Here is a 26,746-nt window from a genome sequence, read left to right as displayed (position 1 = left end):
ATTACAATGTGGTAATATGTGTTTAAAGTTATAAAATTACTAATTATCATTCAAATACTAAACATATTCAAAATGTTAGAATGTATCTTTCTTCACTCAGTAAACAATTTATGTATGCTAAGTACACAAAGAAAGTAGTTGTTTACTTAGATAATACTGGACTCATAGCAAGAAAGTTGCGTGTCTCTTCACGCAAAAATAAAAATAGGTAAATTGTTCATCATACACCGTTGAGGCACGGTGTAATGACCATAGCCTCATCAAAATCACACACAGTCACATAATCTCAACAATCACACTTACACACACAAGCTCTGACATGCAGCTATATTGTAGCTTGGGATCTGTTATCGAGAAAGCTCCATCCTCCTGTCACCTCAACCAATCAGAGACCCTCTCCACAGCTCCAGTGAGAAAAGCAATGATTAATAAAACAATAGGAAGGAAGGAGAGATCCAAATAAAAGAATCAGTAAGAGGAATGAAGAGGAGGGCGTGTGAGGAAGATGTACTGTGCTTATCCATGTCCGTCTAGGACGCAGGATATACAGTGCATATTCCGGTAACCATCCTGTCAACCTTCTCTCTCACTATGGGGGTCGGTAACACACTCTTGCTGTGCTTCAATATGGTGTCTTGAGAGAGACTGGCTAAAAGCCAGATGACTTGTTTTGTGTGAGCATGCATGTCCACAATGCACACACAAAATGTTGCATTGAAGAGCTAAAAGAGAGTGTGTACCGCGAGCTCCCCCACCAATTTTTGTGTGGTTTGCTCTTGAGGAAGCCATATCTGCCCCTCCCAACCCATCCATTGTTCTGTCCACCCCCAATGACACAGAATGTAAATGTCTCATTGCACTCTCCTGCATCTACACCCATCTGTTGAATTTTGCTGTGGGGAAATAAGGAGAATGTGGGAGGGAAGGGAGGGCTTGAGGTAATGGGGGAGGGGTAAAGAGGGTGTTGTGGAGTAGTAATGAATGGGAGTATTGATCAGAGTCACATCATCTTAAAACCAAAGGGGCAGGGGAGGGTGCCTAGTTGGGGTGCCAGTTAGATGTCTTCTATAAAAGCCTTTTTTTTCCTCCCAAATTGAAAAGGGAGGAGTAAAGGTACAAAAAATAGCTTAATAAAATAGAGGGAACTTATTTAAAATGTAAAAGTATAATACAAAAACAACAGCAACAAAAGCATAAAAGTAATGAAAAAGTTAGTGACTTTAAAGATGAAATAGTAGAAGTGTTAAGTAGTCGAAGTTATCTCTAATGACACAAAATAAATAAAAGCTGTCAGAGGAGAGGATGCAGTCGGGGCTCTCGGGTGAAGAAGGGTCGTTCCTCTCTCTCTCTCTCGCTCTCTCTCGCTCTTTCTCTCTTTCTTTCTCTCTCTCTCTCTCTCTCTCTGTCCCTCTCTTTCTCCATCTCCCCCTCTCCATCTCTTTCTCTCCCTCTCCCTGTCACCTCTCACTCCTCACGGAGCTGCAGGCGGTAGCGGCTGTAGCGGATCTGGAAGAAGAGCCTCTCCAGTGGTGAGCGGTTCATCCCGGGGAGCCTGTAGTCCTCGCTCTGGCCCGTTCGGCGGAAGCCCAGCGACTCGTACAGCTTGTGAGCAGCCAACTTGACAGCCGTTGTGCCCAGGACCACAGCAGCATAGTTGTTGCGCACGGCGAACTCCAGAACACGACGACCCAGTGCCTTTGCGATGCCTTTGCCGCGGTAACGAGAGTCCACTGACATGCGCCGCAGCTCCACCCGGTTGTCATCCTCGCGGCCTTTCGCCGCCACGATCCCCACCACACGTCCGTCGAGCACTGCCACCCAGAAACAGGAGCCTGACAGAAACAAGAGACAATACGTTTGATTAAATTATGTTTGTATGAACAGACTGCTGCTAAGGCTAGATTTCAAATTAAACACTTAAAGGCATGGTTCAACATTTTGGGAAATGTTGCAGAGAGTTAGATAAGAAGATTAACAGTGGTATCAATCTCCTCATCTAACTCTCAGCAAGAAAGCAAATTATCATATTTCACAAAATGTCAAACTATTCCTTTAAGAAATAAAGGTAAAGGCCAGGGCCTAAAGCTTTAGTGTCATTACTGCAATGTTTTAAACTTGTTTTAGTCTTGATCAATGAAAAATACGTTTTCTGTAGAGGTAATAAAGGGTAGAGACCCTCACGCTCAGCTGCACCAATGGACTGTGAAGCTCAAGACCACATTCCAAATCTGTGACAGATATATTGAAGCCAAATACTTTCTATAGTGTAACGTTTGCACACAATCACACAGAGCTTATTTAACATAATATGCATTGTGATGGATGGATGAAAGGAATAACTGGAAGGACAACGGTGGTAAAATGAGTGTTAGAACCAAAATCAAAATGAACATCCTGTGTTTCCATTAGCAGCATGTTGCATCATGTCGTAATGGCTTCAATGCTCTGAGAGGAGAGAGAATAGAAGAAGGGATGCAGGGAGTAAATTCATGAGGAGGGCAGAGACCAGTGTCTGAAAAAGGCATGACCGAGCAGTCACTTAGGGCTCACAGTGTAGTGGAGCAGACACACTGATCTCACAGGACAAAGACAGACATGGTTTTGGGGATTAGATAAAAAAAATTGCCATTTTCAAGTTTACTTAATCGTGTTGCAGGAATTGAATCTTATTTTACAAACCCTGTATTGTCATGTAAAAGCTGCATAGACAGGAAAGCTCACACTGTATAAGATTTTTGTTTGTTTGGTGTTTTAAGCCCCCAACGTCGCCTTCAAGGCAGCGCGGCTATGGTTATGTTTAGGGTTAGGGTTAGCTGCCTGGAAGGCGACGTTGGAGGCTTAAAACACCATCGAGCTATAAGAACTTGCTGTATCCCAGAGTTGATATATCAGACACTGGTGACAGACAGACGGATAAAAAGCCTAATAACACTCATACAGACAAACAAGGTTAGACCAATGCAGATAGAAACATCAGCAGACAATGCTCCTCCACCAGAGTACTACTTAAAGCTTGAATATAACCCGTTTTTTTATATCTAATTTAATATCTATATTTGTGCTGCAGTTTCTAAGCTGTTCACTTTGACACAGAGTGATTATGTTTGTAAATTATCCTTCTTTTTACCTTTGAATGCCACTTTCAGTGTTTATAATAATAAGCTTTTATAATAATAAAAACAATGTGAACTGAGCTTTTATGTTTAGCTTCAGAGCTAGAATACACATTTTGAAATCCCTCTGTTATTAATAGTCCCCACATTACCCTGGAAGAATAACTAGTTCACAGGGTGTTAAATAACCGACTAACGTGTTTTGAAATCATTCCCATTTGAATCTTAATCAGGCACTTTAAAAAGATGAACATAGCACATAGGTGCATGCCCTTGCTTAATTTCCTTTAACGATTGTAATCTTTCAAGGAAAATTACCCTCTTAACATTCTGCTTTTGATTACGTAACCATGTTTAAACCGCCTCTCTATCAATGTCAGCAGTATGTACACGTGTTTGCAGAGGTTGCATAGTTCTGTACTAAAATGCCATATGTTTGTTATAGATACAGTAAATCTGACTATTCAGGCTGATCTGTGGAGAGTAAAACTGTGTGTCCCTCTGTCCATAAGCTCTGAAACCTAATTCTCTCTCTGTGTCTTCACTCTGTCTTACCTTGCCTTTATACATAACCCCCTCTTTCTTTTATCCTGCTGAATCCCTCAGTTGTACACACACATGATGTAAAGAACACACACATACACACACTCAAACAGGCGGTGACATTAACATCATGCTTCTGCTGGAGTCCCGTGTGTTAGGAGGGGTTTGATGCCCCTGCTGGCCTGTGTTAAGCTGATCGGGAGGCTTCCGTTACTAAATCAAACAACTGTCATGTAGGTTGCTGCGGCAACAGGAAAACCTGAGTACTCCCCACCCTGATAGCTAGACAGGGGTATGGCATCACTGGGAGACTGTCTGCAACCAGTGTTTCATTAATAGGCTAGAGGCAGGACCAATACGCTAATGTTAACCCACTGTCACACCACATTTGGGATCAATCAGAGCTCGCATTATGAAATCACTTGAGTTCAGGTGGATCGTCACCCATTACTTTGCACTTCTTTTATTTATGGGGTGGGTCACAATATCTGTCTTTTAACTGCTTTTGCAGTAAAATGTTTTATAGAAGAAACCATTTCATATGTGCGAAACCTAAGAGAATATGAAAAAACATTGTTGTTCTTTGTTCTACCTTTGGTAGGGGTATTTTAAGATTTTCAGTGTCTTCTCACTAGCCTATAATCTCATAGGGGAAACATCCAGAATAACCATAAACAGCACATAAGAGCATCTTGTTACCCCAGATGAGACTTTATAGATTCACTCTGTCTGGCCAAATCAAATTTTGATGCAGGTATGGAGACACTGCTGAGGAAACTTAACTGATCCAGAATTTTGTCTCGTTCACTGTCTCCAAAGAAATGTACGGAGCCCCCCTGGGGTCAGATGATAAAAAAAAAAACTAAACCGTGCGCACAGAGGTTAACAATGAGCTACAAACTCATTTTCATCAAAACGAGCCATCCTCCGACCTGGAGAAATAACATTATTGGTCTCTATGAGCAGCCGGCGGTGAGACGGTAGTGAGACGAGTGCTTAGGGACCATCTACAAACTACAACACTGACACAAAACTATCTATTAATTTAATGATTAAATAAGGTAGTGTCTCCAAACTTATCTCAATTATAACTTATCTCCTTGTAGTTGTACTACAGCACTTACTTTAAAAAAATAAGTTTGGAGACACTACCTTATTTAATCATTAAATTAATAGATATTTTTGTGTCGGTTGTGTTGTAGTTTGTAGATGGTCCCTAAACACGTCCGATCTGACTGACTTCCGTCTCACCGCCGGCTGCTCATAGAGACCAATAATGTTATTTCTCCAGGTCGGAGGACGGCTCGTTTTGATGAAAATGAGTTTGTAGCTCGTTGTTAACCTTACTACGTTAAGAAAGATGCGTCGTTTGTGATTTAATAACATTTCGCTATAGAGAATTGATCCCAGAAGTTCGAATCTGTGAATATCTTTCTAATTTTGCTTACATTTATAAAACCGAGAGCACAGATTATGAATCTGTGCGCACGGTTTAGTTTTTGTTTTATCAGATGACCCCAGGGGGGCTCTGTAGAAATGTCAGATCACTCTGCAGTTTAATAAATAAATAAAAGTCCTTCACCCTTTAAAAACAAAAAGCATCAGTCATTTCTTGCTGCCACTTGGGGGCCAACAAAGTGTGAAGGTAATTATGTGGAGCTTTGATGGATGACTGTTTAAAAAATTGTCTGTACGACTCAGATTTACAAAGTTCTGGGTAGTGTCTTGTGGCCTTCACTAATACTATGGAATGATGTTTCATTATATAAATCTGCAGTGTCAACTCCTGCCGCACTCTGCCGGCATTATTATGATCGTGCGTGCGTGCATGTGTGTGGATGGGTGGGTGTTGGCATAGGAGGGGGAATATGCTTCCATAAAGCCCTCCTGACCATCTGTCTGAACTGAGCCTATGCCAGGAATGAGGACAGCATAGGAAAGCATGCACACCAACCACCCATGTGCCTGTCTGCCTATCAGACTGTGTATTACTTAACACTATAAGCCCCTCTTCCCACCTCTGACTCTGCTTTTTTTGTGAAATCTAAGCAGGATATATTTACCTGACATCACTGCTCAAGGAGCATCACATCTGCTGAATCTGACACTGCTGCTATTAAACTGCATGGATTTAGCGAGCTATTATTTCTGCTGGGAACTGCACTTTGTGGAGATAGGAAGATAGAGACAGACACTCAGAGAAATACAAAAAACAAAAGCGAGAGACAGAAAGTTATGGTGCATTTCTACCAAACAGTCCAGTTCAGTTGATTTCACATTAGAACCGTTATTCTCACGTTTCCATTAGCAAAGGTTATAGATAGTACACTTTTCTTGGTACCACCATGGTCGAGGTTCCAAGTGAGCTGAGTGGAGTTTAAACACTGCAGACCACTGATTGTCAGAGAGAATGGTCACTAGCACGACACAGGAACTCCTGCACAAACCCTTTTTTAATAGCCACAGTACTGTCTCTCATCAAGTCTGCAGATCTGCAACTGAAATGTCATGTTTGATCCACAATAAGGGGTGCTTTGAGGCATACTGTTGCAAATGCTGCGTATTGGGTCGCCATTTGGTATCCGAAGACTTACTTGGAAAATGTGAGGAAAGTGAAGGAGTGACACTCTCCTGTTTCCCTCAACAACCATTGCAGCATGGCTCTGGGGATGGCAATGTCAGTCAGTAGGTCCACCACTTTGTTCCAGATTAATAATAGGAAGATTGCATTCATGGTCCTCAGAAGATGAATCCTAATGACTTTGGTGGTCCCTTGACCTTTCCTCTAACGACACCAGCAGGTTGAACTTTGTGGTTTGGATGGAAATGTCTAAATAATAACTTTCCAAATAGAGTCATTGTCAGTTCAAAATTTCTGCTTGTCCAATACTTTATTTTTTGTTTATGACCAAATTACCAAAAATTGTGTCTATCTCTTGTTAAGGGAAATAGGAGAGTTGCCAAGAGTTAGACATCAAAGAGAATATTGAGGAAAAAAGTGTAAAAAATAAAAAAAACTCCTTCCTCGCCGTAAGTTGTAAATCTACTGTAAGGTTGTGGAATGGTTGATATCTTTGGATCAAGTCACTCTCTCTTCTTTATATCTTTCTTCCTATCTACCCCCATCTCTTTCCTAGTACTCCTCCTACAAGTCATGAAGGAGGAGCTGTTTAGTCTGTCATGTCGCCACAAGATTGATTGGAGAGGGAATGAATAAGACACTTTTCCAAAAAAGGCCTCAACCTTTTCCAGTTGTGTCCTTTTGAGCAAGTCAATAAGCCCTCTATTGTTCCAACACAGCAGCGCACTGCTAAAGTAGAGCTTAATATAGTATTAATACAATGCGTCACTCATGTATTGGTCTGTATAAGCTTTCTCAATCAGATAAAGGAGTAGAAAAACAGAGGAAAGAGGGACAATAAAGAAAAAGAAAGAAAGAATGAGTGAGCAGAGGAGGAGGAAGGCGCGGCATCCATGTTAACAGTAATAGCGATGAGCCTGAAAGGATCCATTATTGCTGCTTTGGCATACAAACACGACGGGGGCAGGGAGGACATAAAATCTAGCATTATTACAGAAGGGGGAGGGGACCTGAAGAATACAGATGATCTCAAGACAGGCCGAGAGTGAAGGCAAGAGAGAGAGAAAGAGCTCTGGAAATCATTCATAACGATTCTCACACAAGCAAAAATCTGATTACTATATTCTTAATGTGATCGATCTAATTTCTATAACCACTTCACAAGTATATTAATATGCCTCCGTGCATGTGTGTGGGAGTGTTAAATACTGGCTGATGTGATATCAACCATGTATAAAAACCGAAAAATCACACGCTTGCACACACAGGAATAGTTTTTATGGTGTCTAACAAGATTATTCTCTTTTCCTTCAGGAAGGGAGGGATAATTCATTCGATAAGCATTCAGTCTAGACGCAGCCTTACTGTGCTGTTGTTCACTTGTCTGTCCTGAGCACTGTGGGTGTAAGCCCTGACAAAAGCTCATAAGTGGCTTGGCTCTATCCTGTGTTTTGTGTCTATTTGCTTTGTGTTCTAATAATTAAACAGTGAATGTGTGGTTATTTTTATGCATTATTATGTTTCTGCATATGTGTCATTGTTGCAGGGCACACTCAAGATTTATCTTTCAGTAGTGGCTCTGAATCGAAACTGTTGCATTACTGCATGATTTATCTGACCATGCCAGGTGTTTAAAGTGCCCATATTATGAAAAAAACACTTTTTCTGGGATTTGGGGTGTTCTTCTGTGTCTCTGGTGCTTCCACACACACAAACTTTGAAAAAAATCCATCCATGCTGTTTTGAGTGAGATACGGTTTCTGAATGTGTCCAGCCTTCAGCTTCCGGGTGAGCTGCACAGCTTGCGACGTCACAAGCCGAAACGAGCTGGTTAGCATGCTAACGCTAATGCTACCGCTAGCATGCTACCTCGTTCTCAATAGCAAAGCACTGCTACAACACACACAAGTTCACCATAATCTACAAAAGAACTACTTACATGTGCGCCCTCATTTAGAAGTCTCCCAGCTAATCCTGCCTTGTAACTGACTGAAGTTGTAGAAACAGCCTTTCTTTTACTGTCTATGGAGCTAGCTAGCTGACATGATCTACATCTGAGCTACTGCGCCTGTGCGAGTGCAATCAAAGATAGTACAGAAGAAGAAGAAAAAAAGAGGTCTCACTCTGTAGCTAAAACAGAGACCAGGTGAAAAGAGGATCTGCAGCAGTGAGAGAGTGGTGCAGTACAACAAAAATATGGTGTTTTTTGAAAATTAAACCATGTAAACCTATTCTGGTACAACCTTAAAATACAATTATGAACCTGAAAATGAGCATAATATGGGTGCTTTAAATGGCGAGTAGGCATTGCTGCTAGTGTTAATATTTCTATCTTGTATACATGTGGTGCAATATCAGACTATGTTAAAGCATCAATTTTTACAACATTTTTTGTGTCTTGGTACTGTACTGTATATCTTCATCTTCTTATTTTAATGTACAACTTTCCATTTTAAGAAAAAATGCTTAAAGGACAATTCCGGCATAAAATGAACCTAGGGGTTAATAAAACAGGTGGTTAGCCGCTAATGCTAGCTTTTGGGGCATGGGGTAAATCACTATTTTCTACCACTAACAAGGCTCAAAATAGCACCACACTTAAACAGTATCATAATGAGGGTCCCTACATGCACACCGAAGCATTGAGAACTGTACAAACAGTTTATTACAAAGATAGATTATAAAGACAGTAGCGTTCGTGTTTACATTCGGCTGCCATTTTGGAAAACAGTCATGAGCAGTCAAACTACTTCTACAGGAGCCGAAACTTTTGATTAACAACCTCGTGGTGAGTCTACCTCAGATGGTTTGGACATTATGAATGATAATCTAAATCCTTATGGAGAAAATTAATGGCAGTCTTACTTCCGGAACCTCAACAGTCCCGCTGTGTGCGGGACTGTTGAGGTCTATTGCTTATCAGTAGCGATCAAGCGTTGTGATTGGTCACCAGAGAGTCAAGGTAGTGAGAAAATCCAAAATGCTGCAATTAATAAAGCTGCTTTTGACATGTCATCTACTCATTCCAATGAGTGTCTTTGTTCAGTATTGATTTAAGCAGAATGTGAAACAAAGGCAGAGGGTAGTGAGACTGCAATGCATTATTAATGATTGGCTCCACTATCTCAAAACGCTGAATAGACGACAGATACACGTGTTCATGTACTTCCAGCATATAAAGTAATGGACTGATAATTTCTCAGTATGTCAAGGATGGGAACAGCAGAGTCGGCCAATGACGTAACAACATGGTGATTTAGATGTAAATCAACTATCAGGGAATTGATGTCTCTGGATAGTACATTTTATTCTGAGTTAGAGAGAGGCTAGCAGGCTAGCTGTTTCCCCCTGTTTCCAGTCTTAATGCTAAGTTAACCAGGCTGCTGGCTTTAGCTCAATATTTAGCATGCAAACATAACAGTGGTATCCAGCTTCTCATTTAACTCTACGTCCGAAAAAGAAAAGCATACTTCCCAAAATGTCAAAGAATTTCTCTAATATTGTCGTTTTACTAGGGTTGCAACATATTGTCAATTTTGATTGTTTTATGATTAATTGTTATTAGTTTTTTTTTTCTGGAAAAATACTTAAATGATTGATTTTCTTTGACTAATTGTTTCAGCACTTAATTCTATTTTTTTTGTGAATGTAACTGTTTGTGAATGTGTACAATAATATCTAAGTTCATTTAACTTTTGTAACTACAGCGTAACAATGAGTAGTGTAGTAGTAACGTAATTGTCCGCTGTCACTGATGAATGAACGAATGAATAGTAAATTAAATTTCTCTGTATTTCTCTGTTTTTGAAAGAGACTAATGGCTGGGAGGAAACATCACTTCCTCTGTGTCAGGATGATGGATAACCCAGTTGGCCACTGCAGCACCTCCTCTGCACTTTCAGCATAGATGAACTACAGAGGAAGAGGAGGAAGAGGTGCGATACAGGTGGGAGACAGAAAGGCTGAACTGCAACCAGAGGGATGGATAAGAGAGGAGAGGATAGAAAGAAGATGCCTCATTAATCAAAAGGTGCTGAGCAGTCAGAAATATACCCAGGAGATCCCTTTGTCTGTGTGCTTACCAGCAAACAGTTTATCTTTTTTTCTCACATACACAAAATATATCATATACAATTTAGTTGAGGAACAAACCCCTCCCCCGGATGCCCCTATTTTCTATCTAGCGCTCATGTCTTTCCCACCTTACACATTTTTCCTCTCTCTTTTACTCTCGTCGTTCAGAGCTAAAATAAGCACAGCAGGTACCGGTGGAGGAAGCTCAACACACACACACACACACACACACACACACATACACACACACACATACTGTAGAGCCATAATGAGACTGACTGGCATGTGCAGTGGTCATGACGCCTCATTAAACAGCCAGTATTACTGAGTGGGTAAGACTTTCAGCCAGGGAGGATTTGGCTCAGTGTCTAGTGTCGCCCTCATTATATTACATTTACTTTTTAAGCTGCTTTGAGTAACCTATAGTGATTGAGCAAGTCAATAGTGCAAGGGAGGGGGTATCTTGTCTGCCTACTGCTTGAACATGAGGGGAAACCTCATTCTTTCTGTATTTACAGTTGGTTTCCCTTTTCACAAAAGCTATTTAAAATATAACCACTTTTGGTGTCCTGGCCCTATGGGATTAAGTAATGCAAAGTCGTAGTAATGATAGCTGTAACTCCAACATTCATTTCATATGAGAGGTACAAAAAAACGCGTCAACACTATTTGAGGAGATAGGTGCTGACATGAACCAGTCCTGTGATAAAGTGAGAAACACTGGTGCATAAGGTGCCATAAGCAATCACATTAACAAATATGGTGTTTGTTTCTGTTGCCTGAAAAGTGTCATTACCAGTTGTAGAATTAAATATTTTAGCTGCTTACTAAAGTTTTGGAAGGCTTAAAAAAAATAATGTTAGCTTTGTAGCCCTTGACATGTAAAAATCAGATTTTCTTGTTTGTGGGGACTTGCAAGTCTTGTCTGAAGAAGTGCAAAGAGATTATCTGAAAGTAGTACAAGGAATCAGGGATAAAGGCGTAGAGATAAATAAGTCCAATGACGTTTTGCTTTAGTTTTCTGTGAGAAAAATACTTTCAGTTGAAAAGTATTTTATCTTCATTTACAGTTTCTTTCAGCAAATGCCCTGTAGTTGTTAACACACCAGTGGTGTACATGTTGACTGCCAGATTGAGTCATTATTGGTTTATCGCGTCCAAGGAAGGACAGAGAAAGATGGATGGAAGGAGGAGTCAGAGGGTACAAAAAGGTTTGTGCCAACATCAGTTTCAATTAATCAAACTCTTATTGAACTGTTGAATTTGAATAATGGACTTTAAGCAATTAAGAGTTGTACCAAATCTCAGTTTCAAATGTATCCATTTTATTTCAAACTGAGCTTTGATAATTCAGTTCAATATGTGTATATATTATTATATTATATTATATTATATTATTGTATATAGTGCCTCCTTTTTGTTAAGGAAACACACTTTTATCTTTTTTTGTACAGCCATATACATTTATACTCCCAGCCATTGTTAACTTCAATTTGCTTTACAGCCTCTCTGCCCACACACACACGCATACATTTTATGTGGCATGTTAAAGAGGTGACAGCTGGCAGCAGAGTGAGTGATCACAACACACACATAGGAGATAAGCGTATTGATTGATGTAGTCATTCAATGTGTACAGGAATAAGTGGCTCCAGTCAGATCAGTTAGTCTTCCTCTATTACCCAAGCAGTCTGTGGTCAGTGTCCCCTTATTAGAATTTATTTAATTCGCATTTGGCTTAATCGTCCAATAAATGTAAAGAGTGGGTAACAGAGGGAATGCTACAAGTATCCCCTCTTTCTCCCTGCCATTAAATCTCTCTGCATTTCAATACGGTTTCTCCTTTAAGTTGATTAACTGCTAGGTTACAGCCAGGGTTCAAAATTAACTTTTTTGTCCACAAGTCAAATGGCTAGTGAATGTTCAACTTTTACCAGCCACACAATAGATTACCATTGTTTTATTGGCTAGTGAGTGAAGCAAATCTACCAGCCACTTACATATTTTACCAGAATTTGGCTGGTGGATGGTGCTTATTTTTAACCCTGGTTTCAGCAATACATCATTCATATTCTGTGATGCTCCGATTTATCATCCACCACACCAAGACATCTCTGTTATTAAACACCCCACAAGTTTTCATGCACCCAAAGACGCACACAAACACATTCGGTAACACTTGAAGGTATCGACATAATCGTCATGAACGTGTCATAAACGTTTATTACTTCTGTCATTAAGTGTCATTCGGTTTTTGTCATGACAAGTTGACATTGTTTGGGTTGTCTTGATTATGACAACTTGACATTAATCAAAGTGACATTACCAGAAGTTGTCTTGGTCATGACAAGTTGACATTAAATTTGTTTGGGATGTCTTTGTAATGACAACTTGACATAATGTCATCCTGTTTAATGTCAAGTTGTCTTAATAAGGACACTCCAAAGAAATGTAATGTCAAGTTGTCATGACAAAGACATCCTCTGGTAATGTCATCCTGGTCAATGTCAAGTTGCCATTACAAAGACATCCTAAACTAATTTAATGTCAACTTATCATGACCAAGACAACTTCTGGTAATGTCACTTTGATTAATGTCAAGTTGTCATGACCAAGACAACTTCTGGTAATGTCACTTTGATTAATGTCAAGTTGTCATGATCAAGACAACCCAAACAATGTCAACTTGTCATGACAAAAACCGAATGACACTTGACAGAAGTCATAAATGTTTATGACTTGTTTATAACGTTTATGACACGTTCATGACAGTGTCATGTCATAGTTATGACAGTGTCATGTCAAGTAAAGTGTTACCATACATTGGATATAAACATCTTACGCACCATCCTTATGTTGCCTTCATACACAAACTGTCACTGTTATCCATATTTACTGAAAAAACATGTTGTCCTCAATATGAATTGCAGAGATAATTTCTTTCAATTTTGTCTATTTTCAAATTGTTTCACTCGTTCCTACAGTACGCCTACCCAGTGTTCATTGTGGCTGCTGGGATCTGAGCTGTTGCCTGACAGATGAGCAAACACTGTTTGCTCATAGCATATACTGTTTCAGTGCAGCTTGGAAGATTCAGTTCTAACCCTAGCTCCGTGAAGTAATGGAAGCTAGTTTGCAGAGCCAAATCACAGTGTTCAACAGTTTTTAGGTTGTCGAGTAGCCCTTAATATCTGATCTTAGCAAGTACAATATCAATAAATGAATCAATTTATGAGACTGATTTTCATCCCCTCGCTCAGGTATATCACTGATAGACATTTTCTTTAAATCTGTCTTTTTCTTTTTCTATTGCTAGCAAGCTAATAGATGACAGAAGGATTTCTTGGTTCATTTTGGAGAGACCATGATTCTCCTCCAAATTACAAGCTTAAAGACCCTGAAAGCTTGGTTTCAAATATGTTTTTCTTTCTAGATTAAATATTCATGACAAATTAAAAGTTAATGGGTTTTTTTTTGTAAAAAAACTCGGCTAAGTCTGGCTTGATTGATTTAGTTACCAACCAGTCATCAGATTTTGATGAAAATGTTGCTACATTCTGATTGGTGCATGGAAGTACATGACATCACCTCTTTCCAACTGTGCCCCGCCCACCTTAAACTAGTGAGAAGAGCACAGAGAAAAAAATTTAAATCTCTAATGTAAAATAAGCACACTTCCAATTTTGGTTAAAAAAAAAAAAAGTGTGTTCAAGAAAATATGTTTTCAGGGCTTTTCAGAGTTGCATTCTGTAGATAATCACAGACTCCTACGTGTTACGTGCCACACACTTCACGAATAACAACACACACCAAATGACAGTGACGTGAGAGGTGCCTCGCTATCAGCACTGCATGTTGGTGCCCAGGTGTTCGTCCCCCTGGGCCCATTCAGTTTGCATGGATATAATCATTAGCATTGTCCAAAAGCAGTGGTGCCTGACCCCCTCTAAACCATCTCGGCCCTGCACCAATAATGGGAATGCTAAATTGCAATTGTGTATGCAGTGGATTACCAGGCCAGAGGGCACAATGTCGGAGAGAAAGTGACAATGGGGGGCAATTGACCGGCTTAACCAACACCTGCTTTTTATATTGGCCACGTGGTTTGGGTTAACAGGGAATAAAAGTGTCCAAGAAGTTACGGGGCAGTGTGTCATGTTTGTGGCTGGCTATCGCTCACACCCAAAACTTGACTCCTGGAGAGAATGAATAGTTTGAGATGATTGATTTTTCAAATTAGAAGCTTTAGTGGAGGAAATGGGCCTTGCCGACACCGAGCGGACTGCAGAAAGTGTATCAGCAGTTTCCTCAGTGCGATCAATAGCGCTGTAATGTAACCTCTCCTCCCTGCCCGTGACCAAGTGGAGCTCAGAGAGGAAGCAAGTGGGGGAAGGAGTGGAGAAAGAAACGGGGAGGAGGGGTAGAGGAGAAGGAAAGCAGAGAGAGGCGCTGCATATTTGATGAGTTGCCTCTGGATTGCATAAAGACTCTCTAGACCGAGCTAGTTTAACAATTTCATGTGTAGGTTCACTGCCTTTCATGTAGTTGTTCAGGGGTTTTGTCTTTTATCCTTCCAGCTGCAGCAAAGTTACAGGCCCTTACTTTTTAAAGTAGGGTTGTTTTTTTTTATACCTTATCTTTATCCTCTTTCTTCTTCTTTTAAATCAACACTGGTGGTGGAGCATTGTCGACTGACAAACCAGACAATGTGTATGTATTTCATTAGTCACACTACAATGAGTCAGTGACATTTCTCCCTCGTCTTACCTGTGGGTTTCATGTAATAAGCCTCTATGTCAGCCATGTCCGTGTGCAGAGCACAGTCCAGATAACCGTGGATAACTTTCCTGCTGTAGTAGTAGCGCGCACCCATGAGAATGAGGGGCGCACAGCAGGTCAGCGTGACGGAATTGGTCATGAAATAGCACATTACTATGGAGAAATGGAAGAAAAATAAACGAAACCTGTCAGAAAAGAGAATCACATGTTTGATTTTGGCAGAATTTGACCCCACACAGACACAAACATAAAAGAACAGAGGCAATATGACATTCGTTAACATCAATAAAGTTGCATCAAATTCTGTTATAATGATACAACATGAACATTTTCATAAAGAGAGATTATGATTAGTTTCACACAGTAACTTTCATCAAACTGTGAAGTAAGGCATATCAGCATAGCTGCAGAAGCACAACATCTGACAGGGTAAAACTTAGAGTAGAGAGTACATGTTAGTATTGAATTCATCAAACCAGTTCAGTCCATACTGAAGTAATTAGTCGGATGTAACACAGGGGGGCGCACAGTGAAACAAACAAGCAGGCTGGATGCTGCATAGCATGTTGTTGCGTGGCATGCAATAACTAGTTAGTTTACTCCACTGCACCCCAGCGTGGTGTCAAACATCAGCGCGGAAATATAGAGGGTAGTGACTTGATGGAGAAGTTTAGCAAAGAATGACTCATTGAGACCGTACTGAAATATAATTAGTTTGTGGGATTTTACAGGCGGGGCCATCATGTTTGTCCCGTGCAGTCTAATTAACGCCAAACTAATACAGTAAGTGTTTTGTTCATGTCAAAAGATTTTGAGTATTTGACAATTAGTTATTGTACGTGCGTAACGGCACCGGTCACGATACATGAGGCTTTCTGCACCGGCAACATCAACAAAAGCCAAACGACATCAGAGCATGACTGGCGCAGAGGCTGCTGTGCAGAGGCGGAGCGTGTGCGAGCCGCGGGGTATATTAATGTGTGTGTGTGTTGGGGTGCGTGGGGGAGTGCTTTTCGGGTACGTGCGCGCACCCGGTGGGCCAATCCTCAATTTCATTCACTCATTCATTCACGGCACCGGAATGTCATCACATCATCAGCAGGCCCACCGGTTATACACGTGCACCATGCGCCTGGCCATGCCTTTTGTTGCATGATGAGCAACATGCCGGTGTGTGCCGGCGGAAAGAGCCGCGTTGGCACACTGTGGTGCTGTAACAGATTTCAACTTAACTGTACGTTACTGGACGTTAGATAGGCTATGTGTGGGATATACAGTAAGACACTTTCCTCAAATAGGCTAAATCACATTAGGATGCAAACATCCAACGAAGGCGCAACAGAGATGTTACCCAATGTGATGTGAGCTAAGAAATAACTAATATATAGGCTACATAATTAATGTGAGGTAATATGTTGAAGTTTCTATAGCCTGAGAAAAGTGGGTCTGAAAGCTGACATGGGAATAAATAAACCGGTGTAGAGTGCATATTGCAAGGTAATGGGGGTACTTACCTGTCAGAAGAGCATATAAAAACTGAGTCTTGGGCTGCTGCCTGAGCCCCCTAAACGCCGTATTGGGTATCCTCTCCATAATGCCCTCATAAAAGATGCGCCGCACCTCCTCTTGATCCCCGCACTCGAACTCGCGGATAAAAACCGCATCTTTTCTCACATCCGTTACCTCGGAGGGGTTCAGAGCCGCGCTGGACGGAGGAGAGCTCCACATGATCGACTCTTTTTTGGTCCCAGGTATAGCATCGTGTTCATCCGCAACAATTTTAGTCTCGCAAACCATTTTGGGAGACGAAAAATGCATGCAACTGGCCGCAACAACAACTACAGTTCGGAAAAAGGGAGAAGAATGAGAGTGAAATGGATGATGTGTGAGATTTTCTTAAAAAACAGAGAAACGATGAAGGGGATAAGACGAAGGGGGGTGTTCTGCTGCAACCCTGAGCGTTTCTGACGACTTGCCGGTGTTATTCAAGCAGTATTTATAAGCAGGCAGGGCGGGTAGATTCAGGTTCAGGGGTTGGGGTGGTCCTCTCGCTGCACAGATTGGTGGAAGCGTTGCGCTGTTATATGCTGATGGACGAGGGAGGAGGGAGAGACAGACACAGTCGCTCTCTGCATCTGAACAGGCTTATGTGTGCCGGCGGCGTGTGTAGCCTATTTTGAGGATGTGGGCCCATGAGAAGTGGGTGTGATGGCGAGATTGCGTAGAGAGGTTGTTTCTGAAAAGGCTTGTCTTTATAATGTGTTTCAATGAGGAGGATCCCCACACTGCGATACGCAGCACAAAGGCGCAATAGTAACAAGGCGACAGCAGCTTTGCTCTCGCTGTTAATTTGTTTATATATTTTTTTTTTTTTTTATTGTAGCTTATAACAATTTATAATGTAGGTTTACAATACATTTGAGGTGAAATAGTTCGATTTTGCTAGAGATGCATCACAACGATGGACATCTCCGTTGTTGCGCAGATAAAAAGGCTACAGTGACAATGAGTGGGTGGAAAAGATCCTGATGTAAGACATGGGTTTATATCCTGATATGAATCGACATTAAGAGGACACTACAGCTTTAATTTCAGCTGCTAGTCGCCCTAATGTCTGGGCATACCAGTGGGCTGTGTGCAGCCTCCTCTGCCTGTTGACTGACAGCTCTGCTGCACTGCAGTGATTCCTCCACGGCTTCCCTTCGCTTTGTCACCCTGCTCCTGTCATACATCAGCTTAACATGGAGATTATATCTCGCCTTACTGCGCATCTGGAACATCCCATTAGCCATCTGTCGGCGACTTGCACCGTACACTTTAAGCACTAGCGACGACAATCCCGGCTTTACGCACGACTGTGGCGGCAGCGGTGGTGATGATGATGATGATGATGCTCGATCCGTCCCTTTGTTGTCCCCCGACACTCCCTGTAATTAACCGTGACTGTTATTATACAGTCAAGCTTTCATGAACAAAAGTGCTGCCATTATTTACGTGTGCTTTTATTTTTAAGGGGATTCAATATTATGATTAGGGGATGAAGAATATAAGGGTGCTTTACAGTTAGATACAGCTGTAAAACAATAGTCTACATGTCCATATTAGTAAAAAACTAAATGTTCCAATAAAGTCTGCAGCACCGTTTTTGCGCATCACTGCCACATGGTTAATGAATATTATGCAATAACGGTTTCCTTGGCACCATAATCATGTTTCATCTTAATGTATTCAAGTCCGGAAAAGATATTTTGGCTGTTAGCTCTTTGTGAAAGTGTGCAGTACTGGAGAGCCACAGCCGCATATGTAAAGCAGAACTAGTCTGAACCGGATTATCAGAGGCAACCTGCTATTGATAAAGCTTCATCCATCCGCACCCCCTCCTCCTACGGTATCCTCCTCATCCTCCCATCATAGAACTGCCGGGGGAGGAGGAGGAGGGCAGGTTGATACCTGCATTCTTCACATAGGCCTACTCTGCTCAGACCGGACATTTGCTCTACAAAAATGCGTCGAAAGATGATTTTCTACGCATCAGCATCTGCTTCTGCAGCGAATCTCACCTTGCCGACCGGTTGGAAGATGCTCTGAGCATGCGCAGTGTTCCTTTTTGATTGACTACCGGTAGTGCAGCCTTCAAGTGTTGTCGGTAATGTCGCAACCATTAAATAAGCGAACACAAACGGCAAAGTTGTAAAAACATCTAATTTTCGAGCATCTCCAAAATGCTATACTCTCTATTTTGCCACTGTCTGTGCCCCGACTTTGGAAATAATACATCCACCAAAACATTCTTATGTCCCATAATGTTTTTTCCATTTTCTTGACATGCATCTTCACATCAAAAATAAAGAATCTCAATTCAATGAAAAATTAGATTGTACAATAATATAAAAACGAAGCATAACGAAATAGTGTGCTTGATGGAATTTGTGGGTTTAGCTGTGAAAATGTAAAACAGTCCCTGGTTGGGCTTTGCATGTTTAAGCTGTGGTGTGTTTTCAGACATGTAATGAGAGCAGCAGGTATTTGTTTTGGAAGTATGTTGTAATTTTGACAGACTCAAAGTGTATGTCACTAAGGTATTGAAGTAAGCTGAGGCAATCGTCCCTTTTGGAGAAGGTGGTGGTGTTTGTGCAGAGCTGTCACCTCAACATGACAAGACACATCCTTGTCCTTTATGTCTGCCAAGAATGTGCGGTCCAATGGCGGCATGGTGTTGCTCGCTCTGTGTCTGCTAATGAAACAGCTTACAGAATTGAGGTTTGGGTTGGAAACATCCCAGCACAAGTCAGGAAATCATATTCATCTTTCATGGTTTGAATCAACTAATCTTTATGTTCTTCTGGATTATAAGAACATACATAAAAATATGCTGTGAAATACAGATAAGAAATTTAAGTTTTCATGAAAGAAATACAGTCGAGTTTAATCTATTGGTCCATTAACCTTCTAAAATACAAGAGCATTTGCTAAAAACTCGTTTGAGTCTTTCAACAACACATTCATCACTAAATCTCTATTTGTAACCAAATGTGTGCTTGACTGACACATCAGCAAAACACTTGTAAGACATATATAAGCTAACAGCCACTAAGGGAAAACATGTTTCATTACGTGTTACATTTTCAGCCAGCGTTGTTATTTCTGACAACTTGAAAATACACCGCGACTGTATTTACAATACAATAAACATGTACTAGTTTACAGGAAACAGTATAAGTTATGGGTGCATATGCTGGATGTGGCTAGCCTGGATGCCAGCCGAACTTAGCCCCGCCCACAAGATTCGACTTTAGGTCGTGAAGTTCTGACTAGAATCTGAGTATGACTATGTCAGGACAGGATATGGCAGCAGTACAAGTACAATGTTTTCATCAAAGGGACAGCAAACGTTCTTAAAAAAATAAAAGCATCCTGTAACAAGAAGTCAAGCACAACAGAAAGCTGAATGCTGGTGACACGTGAAACAGTGGCTGCTGCTGGTCTTTCAAAGAGGGGAAGCTAATTTTTGGCCTACATCATCAAAATTTGTTTTAAAAACAGTTTGCTAGCTGGCTAGTTCACCCCTACGACACTAATCTAGCCTATACTGTATGAATGAACAAATGATCTAGCGAAACAATATTAAACTCGAAGGAGGAAATGTGGGAATTAGGTTAAACTGAAACAAGGAATGTGGTGTATAATTGTATGAAATGTATGATGAAAATTGGCTAGCAATTTCGTCAAGCAAATACCAAGAAATAGGTTGCAGCAGTTTGTCTTTTGACTACACTTGCAAAATCCACGATGGGACTGAGCTAGTGTTGACGAACAGACCGAAGAGCCGGTTATTTAACTCGACTCATGTCACTGAACCGGGAGAATCGAGTGCCATACGTCAATGAACCGACTCACTCCTGTTTTTTTCATAGACAGTATATAAGAATGGACCAACAGATCCCGTTGCTCTGGACGGAGACCAGTGAAGGCCATTAGAAGCACTTTTCCGGTGAGCGCTGAGCGTTACTGCGCAGCCTCCAACTGAGAGAGAGACGACGTAAATGTGCCGTGAGCAACGTGTCTGAAAGTTGGAAGTCTTCTGGTAGCTGTGCCAAGAGAAATCTCAATCATTCCCAATCTTGCAGAGACGGAGAGCGTAGGTATATGTAAGGAGATAACATGGACACAGGCTAATTATTGCTAACTAAAATGCTAGTTAACATTAGTAATTAAACTTAAACAGCTAATGTAAGTCGAAACTGCCTGCGAGCTTCTCCTGTACTATACGGTAATTCCTCTACTATGCAACAGTAAGTCGCGTGGTTATGACACAATCGTTAGCCTATTTTTACAAAAACGCCTACTACGGAGCCATAACGTGAGGTACAAGGTAATGGAGCCTTTTATACATTGTCGTGTTTCTTTAGAAATAAACAATGGACAAATAGAGTCTTTAAACGCTTCAGATGTAAAGTTATTCGCTGTCAAAGTGGCGCCAAAATGAATGGCAGTCAATGGAATGCTAACGGGAGGTGATGGCTTATTAGCATCAAAATGGCGTCATAGGAGGTTCGCGGTCCGAGGAGAAGCTTACCCCCTTGGTTTTTTTACCTCATTCGTGCTGTTGTGTGTACCTGGTATTCTTCTGCTACTGTGTGTGTGTGTAGTAATCTAGCTCATTAGCACCTCCACTGGAGTGGTGGTGGTAGAATCAATCAGGAAATGGCCTAGACCGCGCACCAGGCTACTGAACGAGACCGAATGTAACCGTGCAACCGGCCGCTCGAGTCTAATGTAATCAAGCGGTGTCTTGGTTCTCGGCAAGTTTGAGATATGAACCAAGCCTTGTTTCTGGTGTATCTTAGATGATTGTGTTCATGGCAATTCACACATTATCGATGGGCAAGTACATCACATACAAATACACGTCATATTATCTTGTTAGTTATGTTAAGTTAAATGTTTGTTACATGGTAGGTAGGCTGTCACGAGGAGACCGCGCCTGTATCGGGGTTAGCTTCTGTTTCGGGCAAAGAGAGCTTTGCGTTCTCCTTTACCTTGTTAAGGTAAGCTAGGTTAGCCTCTTTGTGCACACTTCTCAAATGTACTTTCAAATTTGTGGGATTTTTCCCTTTAAGATGTCCAGACTAGTGCAAGTTTCGTTTTTTTGCGTCCTGCTGCTCCCATCGTCAGCCAGGTAATATTTTTTTACTAAAGCAGTATATGGAATCTGATGTATTACCTACCACCATTTAGTTGTTTTGTGTTATTTAAGATATTTATAAAATATCTGGTCATGCCAGATATAATTAATTATTCCACTCATTTTTTAAACAATGTAATTACTCGTTTCAGCCACCAGGGGAGCAGTGCTCCCTCTGCCCCCCCAGCAAACTCATGGGTCATACCCGAGACTAAGAGCTACATGACAAAATATGCACCAAACAAACCACTTTGAAATGTTGCTTTTTTCATGAATACAAAAGTTGGGTGACCCCCCCCCCTCCTAGACTAAAATTTTTTGGGTGACCCTCCCCTCAACAAAGAATAAAAAGACATGACCCTCCCCTATTTTCCTCCGGTGGTCCATTTCATAAATACCGAATGGTCCCTAAAGAAAACAATTACACAGAATTTAGCATAAATTAGTCTAGAAGCCACATTAGCAACTCGGTGAGGATTTAATAGTCATTCATAAACTATAGGTGCTCAGTGCACACGAGAAAACAAGATTGTTGGATGGACAACTTTGCTATTCATATAGGAAATGTAACATGGGTACATAGTCAAACTTGGCTCAATATTTATTCACGACTAAAGCTGTGTCAAATCCCACGCTATATACTAATACTATAAATAATTACTAATACGCATAGCATTCTTTGTGAACATTTATCTTAAACAGTTGAATGCCTGGACTCAATTTTATGGCAATCCATCAATAACCTTCCAAGATATTTCACTCTGGATCAAAGCGTTGGACAGACATTACCCTCTTAGAGACACCATTTCCAGCGTGGTTATACATGAATAAACTACAAACTATGTCCGCAAATGTGCTTCTCAGTCATTTGCCACATTAGCAGAGTCGTTGAAAACAGAGCCCCACATAATGTTCTAATAATCTTGATTGTGACACCCCCCACACACACACACACACACACACATCATGCCATTGCTGACTCTCCTGCCTCTGCTCTTGCCCTGACCTCTTGACCTCTTCAGCGACTGGGTGTCTCTGCTCCTCAGAAGTTTAAGGCTTCAATGTGTTTCCCATTGTGCAGGGTACAGCAGTTTGGTTTTTCTCCTCTCCTCTGTTTAGCAGCCATCTAAGGCAAGTTTATTTGTATAGTACTTTTCAATAACAAGGCAACTCAAAGTATTCCAATAAATTCAAAGAAAAGGCAAAGACACAAGAAGTTTTTTTTACAACCACATTTGATGTTCTAATTGGTCTGTTGACCCGAAGCACACATGGACAGATTATGAAACACTGGGCCCCAGGGCTCAGACCGAAGTTTCTAGCTATACTAACATTCCCTAAATAAATAAACTTTTGTATTTTTCCTTGTTGGCGATCTCAAAGCTAACCTGCTGCAGCAGATCGATCCACACAGACATTCCTCTAAACAGAAACAGACAAAAAAAAACACTATAGCAGAGTTATTTTGCAGTTAAATATATTATGTCTAATTTGAATGTGGGTTTAGTGTAGCAATGAGCTGCAGTGTTAGGAAAAAATAACTAGATCTGTCTAAAATTGGAAAATTTCAAATAGCAATAATTAAAAGTTAATATTTCTGAATTTCAATGAGAATTTGGGATAGTTCTATTTAAATTTGTTGTTTTTGCTTATATTTGTTTGTACTAGTATTGAGCAAAAATATACGGTCTTTACTGCAGGATATAAAGAGATTAAAATATTAAATAAATCTAGGTTGGCCACTAACAATTTATGGAATCTTTTTTACCCCCAATTAAAGAAATAAATCCTTGAACTGCTTCTAATGTAGTTGCAGCGACTCCTTGTTCAAAAACATTGGAAATGTTCTTATTGTTTTATTCGATTCCTACAGACGTGTTGTTTTATGTCCCCCCCCCCATGATATAATATTTTTAGTTCTGATACTGAAAATATATATATATATATATATAGGATAATATGATTTAATTTCATGTATTGTTTTATTCTAGGATACATCTCACTTGGGCAGCTGGTCAGAGTAGAGCTTAATTGAACTACTTTTTTACACTGTAGTTTAATCTAGAACAACTAATCATACATTATATTTTGTATGTCAAATACTACTCAAGTATGGCAAGTAAAGTACAAGTACCTCAGAAATATACTTAAGCACAGCACTCAAGTAAAAGTATTTAGTTACATTCCAACACTGAATGCATGTTTACTTTACTCCTATAATGCAGAAATACTCTTTAAAGAACGTGTCTTTGTCAACAGTAGTAAGGCTAGCTCGAGGCACAAACCACTTCTTTCCTAAAGAAACTGGCAAGCGTGTTAATAAAAGAAAAAATAATGGTATCTTTAATTAAATTAAGTTGAATTAAATAATTGAAAATGAAATGTTCAACAAAGGTCACACAGGTTGGCCAAACTAAACGATGAAAAACCAAAAAACAGAACATCATCTCCTAAACGATGAAAGAAAAAACAGAACATCATCTCCTACACACAGACATGCAGACGCTACTATTTTCCCACAATTTAATACATTTACTGCTGGTTTTCTTGAGGCAGATTAAATAATTGAAATGTTAAATGTTTAGGCATATTGTGTGTGTGTGTGTGTGTGTGTGTGTGTGTGTGTGTGTGTGTGTGTGTGTGTGTGTGTGTGTGTGTGTGTGTGTTTTCACTTACTACCAGGGACCTGTCTCCCTCTTGTGGTTACAAGTGGAGCAACAGGGGGAAACATTTCTAAAGCTCCTTGAAAAGATAAAATACTTTAATCATCTTAAAGTTGAATATGCAAATAATTACTTTTAACTGCAAGGCACAGTGGATACATAAGATTAATTATAATCAAAAAGTGAGTCACAAAGAGAAACCTGAAATGTAGCTCAGTAACATATAGAATCAGTGGGGCTGTTTACAGCTACTGTATGCACAAAGCAATCCAACCAGTTAACTGCTTTGTGAACAGCTGTTTACAACTGGTTATGGGTGCAATAAAAGAAGTAGCAGCAAAAGTATCATTAGAAGTAAAAATGACTTCTGCAGTAGTACTTATGGCTGTATTAATCAGCAGAAGACCAAAAGAGACCATTCACACAGTTAAGCCCTTCCACCCTGACTGTTGTAGGAAGACTGCTGTTGATTTACTCATGGACTCATTTTACTGCTTTACTCATAAAATTGTATTTCTACACTTTAGTTATTAGAGTATTACTGTAGGTCCACCTGTACCATTTAATGCAATTCAATACATTGGCCCTTAATGAATACTATTTTTAAAAGTTTATAACATTTTACTTTTTATGACACTTTATTTATTGTTGTTACATCATGAGCCTAGTTTTATAAAGTCTATGGCCTTTTCCCAAAATGTATTTATCCCCAAACTAAAAGGGTCTATAAAATTAGTAATACATTCCAATACTAATTCAAGCCAATACAACACCACTGCTAAATAAAAATGACTCGAGGTAAATTAACACCTACGTATATGACACAGTGTCAACAGAAACTGAGCATTGTAAACTTTACTATAATAGGATTTATTGTACTGGAATTTATTAGATATGAAGGTGTACATACTGCAATAAACTGGTGACTAATTGTTTATGGATGAGACAAACAATTAATTTAAATATGTTCTAACTTCCTATGCCAGTTTCTAACACTTTTTCCACTAACAAGATTTCCATAGCCTATAAAACTATTACTGCAATAGTCAGATACGTCTGGCTTTAATTGCGATGATATATTTAACCCATGGCCATCCACACAGTGTCTACTCTATGTGACTACACATTGCGTAAGATGCCTTGGAGCATTGGTAAACGGACTTGCAGAACACATGTCCCAATACAAACACAGTAAACTTTGTTTGTTAGTACCGTATTTTCCGGACTATGAGTCGCACTGTTTTTCAATGGATGCAATTACATGTTTCTGATTCAGCCAACCAAGAAAAGGTTGATGATGCTGCCGCAGTTGAAGAACCAATGCAGGATGGTGCTGAGGAGAACCAAGCCACTGAAGAATTTTTGGCTTTGTTGTACGGATTGAAGGGTTATTTGGATTGAAGGGTTATTTGGATTGAAGGGTTATTTAGATGACAACGAATAAGAAGAGGAGGATTCCTTTGGCAAACAAGCTGAGAAGGCAGAATCCCTCACGACACCCTGTCTGTATGTCACATGTATACTTGACTTCATAACTTCAGCACCACGGGTATCGTCATGGTCATCAACTATTTACAATAAATAGCATTTCAGTCTTTGTCTCACAGTGATGTGATCAAGTAAAAGCCTTTGACAACATTAAATAAAATGTTTAATATTGGCATTATGTCGTGCTTTTTAATTGTTGTGATTGTTCCCCAAATATTTAATATATTTCAAAACCCTACAAAGTAGCATTTTCTGATTCCCAAAATGCTGAAATGAATCCAAAGTGTATTGTAAAGGGTCTGGTAAAATGTAAGTTATATTATATTATATATTATATTATAAATAATTCCCCCCTGGGATTATTAAAGTATTTCTGATTCTGATTCTGATATACTTATGAAATTTGATAATACAGAATGTTAATGTTAAAGTCCCCTGAATGGGATGAAATCTGTACACACATGGTACTGTTTAAGTTTTACAAGTGATTCTATTCAGGTACCTATGAAACCACGCTGCTGTCACTTGCCAGGACACTCTTGTAAAAGAGATTTGTAATCTCAAGGAGTTTTTTATCCTGGTTAAATAAAGGTTTGAATGAATGTTTAAATTTCTAAATCAGTCTTCTTCTTCAGTCTTTGGTCAAGAGAATGAATTTCTCCCGGGCCTCACAGTGAGCAAACATACTGAGTCAACTGTCTGTTTTTACCAAAGGATTGCTTTGTCCCTGTAATTGGAATTGTCAGAATAAGATTCAAGTTTTAAGGATAAAATGTGACCTTCCATTTGTTAAAGGCCCTAAAAAACATTTTCTACATAA

The 26,746-nt window shown here is 40.1% G+C and overlaps 1 protein-coding gene across 1 annotated transcript; it reads right to left on the bottom strand.

Annotated features, from left to right (window-relative positions):
- Nucleotides 1-1,464: 1,464 nt before the first annotated feature.
- nat8l (N-acetyltransferase 8-like) lies at nt 1,465-16,908 on the bottom strand. Its single transcript, XM_078275509.1, has 3 exons — nt 16,605-16,908; nt 15,079-15,243; nt 1,465-1,832 (listed from the first exon to the last, which is right to left on the bottom strand). The coding sequence occupies exons 1-3, from the start codon at nt 16,906-16,908 to the stop codon at nt 1,465-1,467; spliced, it is 837 nt and encodes a 278-aa protein (XP_078131635.1).
- Between the last annotated feature and the right edge of the window lie 9,838 nt (nt 16,909-26,746).

The sequence above is a fragment of the Sander vitreus genome, chromosome 19 (genome assembly GCF_031162955.1).
Source record: "Sander vitreus isolate 19-12246 chromosome 19, sanVit1, whole genome shotgun sequence".
NCBI classification, from domain to species: Eukaryota; Metazoa; Chordata; class Actinopteri; order Perciformes; family Percidae; genus Sander; species Sander vitreus.
The sequence above is the reverse complement of the archived record's forward strand: the minus strand, read 5'-3'. Positions and strand labels throughout refer to the sequence as shown.